The sequence below is a fragment of the Procambarus clarkii genome, chromosome 28 (assembly GCF_040958095.1).
Source record: "Procambarus clarkii isolate CNS0578487 chromosome 28, FALCON_Pclarkii_2.0, whole genome shotgun sequence".
In the NCBI taxonomy this organism is placed as follows: domain Eukaryota; kingdom Metazoa; phylum Arthropoda; class Malacostraca; order Decapoda; family Cambaridae; genus Procambarus; species Procambarus clarkii.
The window spans coordinates 46,179,581-46,188,880 of record NC_091177.1 but is presented as its reverse complement, the minus strand read 5'-3'; the positions used below and the strand labels follow the sequence as shown (position 1 = coordinate 46,188,880).

At 41.6% G+C, this 9,300-nt stretch overlaps 1 protein-coding gene across 1 annotated transcript in view; it reads left to right on the top strand.

Moving 5' to 3' along the window:
* Positions 1–7,740: 7,740 nt before the first annotated feature.
* The window catches only part of LOC123755128 (dipeptidase 1-like), a 648,930-nt gene continuing 647,370 nt past the window's right edge, over positions 7,741–9,300 (top strand). Inside the window, exon 1 of the mRNA XM_069332760.1 lies at positions 7,741–7,908. Within this exon, the coding sequence (XP_069188861.1) occupies positions 7,741–7,908 (168 nt within the window). The remainder of the gene's footprint in view (positions 7,909–9,300) is intronic.

Sequence of the window (9,300 nt, the reverse complement as noted above, 5' to 3'; positions counted from 1 at the left end):
AAGTGGTGACCAGATGGTGGTTCTTTAAAGCTTAGTGTCCCACGGTACATCGCCCAGTGTAGTAAGTACATATGTACGTGTTCTCATTCCAGAAATCTGACGAACATGTAAGTTCTCTTCTATAACGGTCGTGCAGTTTCCCTTAACACACTATTAAACAATGTAACTATATAATAATTGACTCCAGCTGATAAATCCAACTACTTGGACTAGACGGTAGAGCGAAGGTCTCGCTTCATGCAGGTCAGCGTTCAATCCCGGACCGTCCAAGTGGTTAGACACCATTCCTTCCCCCAATCCCAACCCAAATCCTTATCCTGACCCCCTTCCAAGTGCTATACAGTCGTAATGTTTTTGCACTTTCTCCTGATAGTTCCCTGCCCTTCCAGCTGATAACTTAACACCCATGTGTCTCATTTTGCACGCCATACGGGTTACTCTTCCTCGTTGTGCAGGGTCTTTGCAGCGGAAACTATTCAGTGCTGCAGTTTACAGGAAAGCCTTGTTTTCACTCCACTTCTTGATGCCCAGAAATCTTTTGACAGTATAATCATACCCAACTTTTAGGTAGCTGCTAGGTAGGAAGATGACCTGCAATCTCAGGGAGTTATATTATATGTATTATTAGTATTATATATATTTGTTAACATGTATACAAATTAGCTGTGAAATAAAGTAATGTCTTGTTTGAAAACGTATCATTTAAATGGGATCAAAGATCTATTTTGTTCTTTATCATTTGCAATCTCTTTTTGATTCAATGACGAATGAATTGAGAAAGACACGTGCAATCCTGAAGCAGTTATTCTGTCCAGTGAAGTTATTCTGACAATCCATGTGAATTATACCTTGCGTTGGTTCCGGGAAAAAAGCTCCCCGCGGCCCGGTCTCTGGCCAGGCCGCCTCGTTGCTGGACTGGTCAACCAGGCTGTTGGATGCTGCTGCTCGCAACCTGACGTATGACTCACAGCCTGGTTAATCAGGAATCCTTTGGAGGTGTTTATCCAGTTCTCTCTAGAACACTGTGAGTGGTCGGTTAGGTATACCTCTTATGTGTAGAGGAAGAGCGTGGAACATTTTCGTGCCTCTGATGTTGATAGTTCTCTCTCAGAGTACCTGTTGCACCTCTGCTCTTCAACGGGTGTATTCTGCACATCCTGCCATGCCTTCTGGTCTCATGTGATGTCATTTCTGTGTGCAGGGTTGGAACCAGCATAATAGTTTCTATGTAAATTATTATGTATTTCTCCCGCCGGTACTATAGAGAATACAGATTTTGTAATTTTAATAGGTTTCAGTAATTTATATGATTTATTAAGTGGATTCTAACAGTAAGAAATCTCTGCACGCTCACCAGGTCAGCAATTTCTCCAGCTTTGAAAGGGGCTGTCATTGTGCAGCAGTACTCCACTCTAGAGAGCACTAGCGTCTTGAAGAGTATCATCATCGGTATAGCATCTCTACCGTGAAAGGTTCTTGTTATCCAACCTGTCATTTTTCTTGCAGTTGTGACGGTACTTTATTGTAATTTTTTAAAGGTAAGGTCTTCCGATATGAGTACACCCAGATCCTTTACATTACTTCTACGTTCTATGGTATGATTTGAATGTGTTTGTACGCAATTTCCGTTTTTATATTACAATTTTTCCATAGCGAAGAAGCTTGGACATATCTTTATTATATACTATAATATTTTCTGTACTACATTGAAGGACCTGATTAACATCAGTTCGCAGGTTTGCTGTGCCCTCCGTGTTGTCTACTCTCTTAAAAATCTTAGTGTCATCTGTAAAGGATGATACGGTACTCTAGATTATGTCCTTGTCTATATCCGATATTAGAATGAGAAAGAGTACTGGAGCAAGCACAGCCCTGGAAACACAAACCGAAACTGTCTCTATTTTCCGCTTGTAACAACTTGTAATAAAGTTGTTACATCTTGGCTTAACGTGTTTATGACGTATTGGAACGTTGTTACAACTTGATATATTGGTTGTTATAACTGGTTAGGTGGTGTTAAAACTTGTTCGAACGTTGTACCAACGTCGTAGTTTCGGTGTGTGTTTGGAGGGCTAGTACCCTGAGGGGCTGAGCTCTTCATGGATGATGGTCCAGATTTTACTTTGTTAATTATTACACTTTAGGTTCTGTTAGGAAATTGTATTGTATTCCTATTGTTCCGGTAATTCCTTTTGAACACATTTTGTGTGCAATAACGTAATGGTCACATTTATCGTTTTTTTTTTTTTAGAAATCTGTGTATATTATGTCGGCGCTTTATTTGTTTTCCATAGCATCTAAGGCCATGTCATAGTTGTCCAGCAATTGTGATAGGCAAGAGCGCCTTGTTCTGAAACCATGTTGTCCAGGGATATGTAGACGCTTCGATTCCATGTGTTTTATGATCTTGCTTCTTGTCATTCTTTTAAAGATTTTTATGATGTGTGATGTTAGTGCTATTGGTCTGTATTTTTTTTTTTTGCCTCTGTTTTTATTCACTCCTTTATGGAGTGGTGCTATTTCTGTTATTTATAGTATGTCAAGAATAACACTAATATCCGATCACATTCTCCTAAAAAATGTTTAGGGCCTGTGATATTGGTTATCATAGTTGTTGATGAATGTGATGTTCCACGAGTCAGGGCCTGGTGCAGGGTGAATATCATACTGTCTACGGCTACTTTAAAATCATGTGGGGTCAGGATGACGTCTGATGTGAATTGAAGTTGGTATCATATTCATGAAGATTCGTTTGGGTATTCAATCTTCATGAATATGATACCAACAGGGTAATCATATTCATGTCATATTCATATCCATATTCATATTCGTAATTTGGGTAATCGTGCGTTTAAGGGCTCACTGAAAACGGAATCGTACTATGAGAAACAATATTTTGGATTTCTCTCTATTTCGCTGATGGCCTTTTGTTCTCTCTGCCTCTCCTGGATTTTAAATGATTCTGGTAGCTTTTGTTCAATCGTTTCTATTTCTCTGCATAACCTTCTGTGTCCTTCTTGAGATAAGGCCCAAGAACGGCAAAGAAGAACGTCCAAGGGCTTAAGAACGTCCAAATTGTTCTGCGAATCATCTCCTTCCTCTATAGAGGGAACGTCGTTCTCGTTCCAGTCTGTATCTCTTCCTCTTTCTTCTTAGAGGTATGCAGTTTGAGTATATTTTTAGTACGTTATAATATGCTATAGATTTTTTGGGGTAATACGTAAGTTACAGTTCTGAATTTAATTCCACGTTAAATTCTTTTGGATGTGCTGTCGTTCTTCTCATTCAGGTGACTCGCACTATCCGGTGATAGTGACTCAGGTGACAGTCACACAGGTGACTCGTTATACTGCGAGAACTAATAGGCAGAGAAATTTAATTTTAATATACAGGAAAGAATCTGGAACAATCATATCCTTATTGGGCCAACTTATCAAATTTTAGTATTGCACAGGCTGGAAGTTTGAACAAGTGTAAGTGAATTTTATCTTCAATTTTTTTTTAATTCTGGACGAAGGTAAAGTTATTTAACAGTGTACATGGTTTTGACCTATGGGAGCTGCGAAATGTTGAACTAGATATAAACTAAATTGTGCACACAGAAATTATTTAGGATATATTTTTGGAGTCCATCCTAGCACTCATTACTTTTCCTACGAGACATGATGTCAATCCCTACGGGTGAAGAAATAATTCACAAACGAAGGATAATATTTCGTCTGTAGGTAAACCCATTCAGCAAATAGCATAAGCTCTTTTTTCAGACGCTTGCTTATCACTGCCTTTTCAAACTTTGCCAGAAATATAAACTTGCTTGTAATCAATACAGCTTATGACCGAGGAATGTGTATAATATGTTGTGATACTGCAGGATAGAAAATATGTCATCAGGGAGAGCAGGGATGGCCCCGGCTGGACACTGAATATTATAAAGCATTTACTGTCACAAAGGAATTATTGACAAGCAATTCAAATTCAGTTCCCCAAAAATCGTTTTTCAAAGTGAGCTGATCCAGGCTATCCCGGTAATTTGTTTGATGCTATCTAGTTCCGAGGCTGTGCAAGGTTACGGAAATTCATGTTATATTTAGTTCATAACACTGAAATTTACAATTATATGCATGATATTGAGTCCCCTTTGGCAGTATAAATGTTGCCTCTCTATTTATCAGCAACAGTTTTTCTAACTGATATTAAAATAAAGATGCATAATCAGCTCTAGCAAGCTACAAAAAAGTGGACAGCCAAAAATGCACTGTTTTGTCTCTTGTTTTTATTAATATAGCAAAGAATATGGATATAATTGTTGGTCAATGTTTAGTGTGGTAAACTTTACATGTACTGAGCATTATGTCATAAACTATTATGTTATTTATATTATTCAGTATATAATTATAATGACTAAATATTATGATATCATTAAAACATTTTCTTGTGCAAAAAAAATTACACAATTTTGGAGAAATCTAAATAAATTATAAACGAACAATCATATATTAATTATATTGTTGATATCAATTATTTTATTTGAATCTGTGAGTGGGAGTTCCTCGAGGCATACATGTTGTTTGTTGATGAGCTGTTAATAGTGTGAATTCCATCAGCCAATCAGAGCACAGAGTTTGTTGTGGTACAATCGCCTCGGGCCCTCACTGATGCAGGAACACAGCAGCGAGGGTCTGGAACATGCCCATGTACCCAGTTCTAATTTGGTGCCTCAATAAACGAAAACTTTTAAGTCGGTCTTTGAATATATTACCGTTAAGAGGAAGCAAAAGCAACTCACCTTCCAACTGTAATGTTTGCTTTGCCTGGACATTATTTTTGCCGATATGAATGTACATGACTCAGTTTAGGCCTGTGTGACTGTGCTTATATTAAAATGTCATTGTTATGAACATCTATTATTATATATTGATTTTAATTTTATTAATTCATGTAAATAAAGATCTTGTGTTGTTCAGACTGGGGATAGTGAGCCTGCAGTATCCGGCTCAAACTTCCCAGATCTGGGGATAATGTTCCCGCAGTATCTGGCTCACACTTCCCAGATCTGGGGATAATGTTCCTGCAGTATCCGGCTCACACTTCCCAGATCTGGGGATAATGTTCCCGCAGTATCCGGCTCACACTTCCCAGATCTGGGGATAATGTTCCCGCAGTATCCGGCTCACACATCCCAGATCTGGGGATAATGTTCCCGCAGTATCCGGCTCACACTTCCCAGATCTGGGGATAATGTTCCCGCAGTATCCGGCTCACACTTCCCAGACCTGGGGATAATGTTCCCGCAGTATCCGGCTCACACTTCCCAGATCTGGGGATAATGTACCCGCAGTATCAGGCTCACACTTCCCAGACCTGGGGATAATGTTCCCGCAGTATCCGGCTCACACTTCCCAGAATCCAGGACATTTGACAGTGCCTCAGAAGTTGCGGCATGCATCAGGCAGTTCGTGGGGAGTATTACCATAACGACGTGTAGTGATGGAGGCGACGTGCGGCGCTCTGCCACACGTGTACACACAAGCACTCGAGTCCCTGTAATTCACTGTTTACATTATCTTGATAAAGGATGAAGGCTCATCCGAAAATTTGGTTTAATAATAAACTTACACAAGTATTGGGTCTTTTCTTCATTCAAACACAGCGGTAATGAAGTAAGCTTCTCCATTACTTATTGTGAGACAATTCACCGGGGCTGTGAGGAGATGCGAACCCGCGACCAAGGCATTGCTAGCCGCAAACTCTACCACTGTATCACCGCTGACTTGCTGAAAGTTATACAACCGGATTTCTACTGAAATCACATGAAGGCTAGAGGTCCCTCCTGAAGCCAGTTCAAGTTTAACATATGACCTCCAAGCTCTTGGGTAAAGGTTAAACTAGTCCAAATCATATGCTCCTATACCAGATACACAGATACACTTAGACTGGCTTCAGGAGGGGCCTCTAGACTTCCTATGTTTTCAGTAGAAATCCGGTTGTATGACTTTTAGCCTTTCAGTGGTGGTACAGTGGTAGAGTATGTGGCTGGCAATGTCTTGGTCGCGGGTTCGCATCTCCTCACATCCCAGGTGGGTTGTCTCATTGATGTATATCACGTTGGTGTGGTATTCTGTGTGGATTATATATTGTGTTAAAATAATATAGGAAAATAGCCTCCGTGATTTTATAATAACATGCACTTCACTGCGACATTAAGTACCAACAAACACATTTTAACGTTTGGCCAGGAATGTGGGAAATATTCTTCCCACGTATAAGAATAAATAAATGAATTCCAATTATACTTAATATTAAACAACTATCAGGATTTGTCCTCAGTTCAGAAATAATAACTTTAATTACAATACGCAGTTATGTCTTGGCAGTTATGTAGGCGATTATGGTCGGAATTTGGAATGTGATCCTGTGGTCCCGGGTTCGATCCCGGATGCCGGAGAAAAACAATGGGCAGATTTTCTTTCACCCTATGCCCCTGTTACCTAGCAGTAAAATAGGTATTTGGGAGTTAGTCAGCTATCACGGGCTGCTTCCTGGGGGGTGGAGGCCTGGTCGAGGACCGGGCCGCGGGGACGCTAAAGCCCCGAAATCATCTCAAGATAACCTCAAGATATGTCTATCACAATAATTCAGAATTCCAGCCCTATTAATTTAAAGTTGAGGAAATCGGACTAAATACTTTGTAGGTTTGTAAAATTAATAATATATTTTTGATCTTATGACTCAGTAATTATTTAGATCTCTCCCAATTGTACCCACAGAGTCGGGTGCCCCGTGTGTACCCACAGAGTCGGGTGCCCCGTGTGTACCCACAGAGTCGGGTGTTCATGTGTACCCACAGAGTCGGGTGTTCATGTGTACCCACAGAGTCGGGTGCCCCGTGTGTACCCACAGAGTCGGGTGCCCCGTGTGTACCCACAGAGTCGGGTGCCCCGTGTGTACCCACAGAGTCGGGTGCCCCGTGTGTACCCACAGAGTCGGGTGTTCATGTGTACCCACAGAGTCGGGTGCCCCGTGTGTACCCATAGAGTCGGGTGTTCATGTGTACCCACAGAGTCGGGTGCCCCGTGTGTACCCACAGAGTCGGGTGCCCCGTGTGTACCCACAGAGTCGGGTGCCCCGTGTGTACCCACAGAGTCGGGTGCCCCGTGTGTACCCACAGAGTCGGGTGCCCCGTGTGTACCCACAGAGTCGGGTGCCCCGTGTGTACCCACAGAGTCGGGTGCCCCGTGTGTACCCACAGAGTCGGGTGCCCCGTGTGTACCCACAGAGTCGGGTGCCCCGTGTGTACCCACAGAGTCGGGTGTTCATGTGTACCCACAGAGTCGGGTGTTCATGTGTACCCACAGAGTCGGGTGCCCCGTGTGTACCCACAGAGTCGGGTGTTCATGTGTACCCACAGAGTATGGAGAATACATGAAATTGCTTGCAATGCTTCATAATATTTTAAGTCATAGTTCTATTTAGAAAATTGCAATATATTTCTTATGCTGTCGTCTAGTTCGTTGATTTATCTCGTTTAAAGGCATCACTCTTTTTGTCGGTGAGTGAGTATTCTCGTTTATGACTAAATTATCTAATCTTAATGATGCCTCACGTGTCTGTAATATTGTTCCCGAAAAATCTCAATCATTAGCTTACTCATCATAAACAAATTCTATACTAATATTCAAACACTTGTTAGTCAGAAACCCATGAACCATGTTGCTATTTGACTCATCCAAGGGCCCGTGAATGTCTTCCAGGCACAACGACATGGCGTGGAACGTTCGTATGTTCCTCCACAACAAGCTGCATTCCTTCAACCTCTCCCGGGACCTCACGCAGGAGGCCCCGTGGATGAGCTCCCCCTTCTCCCACACTGACCTGCCCAGGCTCAAGAAGGGGCAGGTGGCCGCCCAGGTGAGTACCAGCATCCCCAAGTCACGGCTGATGGGGGGTTGTGATTGGTGCTCGGCAATTATGCAGGCCCAAGTGGGTCACTGAAGTGAAACTGAAGACGCTTTCTCATGGTGGTTACATTGAGGGAGGGATGACACCTGAAGCAGTAGTTGGGTGTTGATCACTTTGAAGATATCGTAGCATTCTTTTCATTTTACATAGATTTGTAGTTTAGGATGATTAGGCCCGGTCATTGTAACGACACCGAGGGCCTGTAATGCTTCTGCAGGTGAGAGAAACGTCTATTATGAATTGTTTACACAAGATGATCTATTTACACACATGATGGTTCTGATGAATTATTTACACACGTGAGGGTTCTGATGAAGTATTTACACACGGGATTTTTCTGCTGAAGTATTTACACACATGACGGTTCTGATGAAGTATTTACACTCATGATGGTTTTGATGAATTATTTACACACATGATAGTTCTGATGAATTATTTACACACGTGAGGGTTCTGATGAAGCATTTACACATGTGATGGTTCTGATGAATTATTTACACACATGATAGTTCTGATGAATTATTTACACACGTGAGGGTTCTGATGAAGCATTTACACATGTGATGGTTCTGATGAAGTATTTACACATGTGATGGTTCTGATGAAGTATTTACACACATGAAGGTTCTGATGAAGTATTTACACATGTGATGGTTCTGATGAAGTATTTACACATGTGATGGTTCTGATGAAGTATTTACACACATGATGGTTCTGATGAAGTATTTACACACGTGATGGTTCTGATGAAGTATTTACACACGTGATGGTTCTGATGAAGTATTTACACGAGAGTAGGCCTGAGGTGGCATTTATACATGTGACAGCCAAAAAGATGTTATTACTCCATGTTTAGAATTTAGAAGTTTACATGATACTCCTCCTTTCATCAGAGGCTTATAAAAACGATTATTTTATTGTTGGCTTCGGTCACGTGCATTAATGACCATTCAAGTTCCAGCAGCCAATTCTTTATCAGAGTATGTCTTTACATCAGGTCTGCTGACAAGGAATTGGTCGTAAACTGTGGGGGTGGGTTAGACGTAATATCAATATATGGAGGGAATGAAACGAAAGTGTAGCTGAGGTGTAGTGGAGGTTGAAGGAGTGCAGTCAGTCAGTCAGGTGCTGTCACAGTGAGAGGTTGTGTTAGCTGGAGCTCTGGAGTAACATTATTATTGCAATAATGGAAGGATTAGTTAATGATTTGGTGAGTTTGGTTGGAGCTCTGAGAGCAGAGATGGATTCCCTGCGGGAGGAGGTGCGACGGCTGAGACTTCGAGAGGAAACGAAGGAGGAGACCAGTGTTGACGAGACCTCATCGTGGAGAGTAGTGAAAGA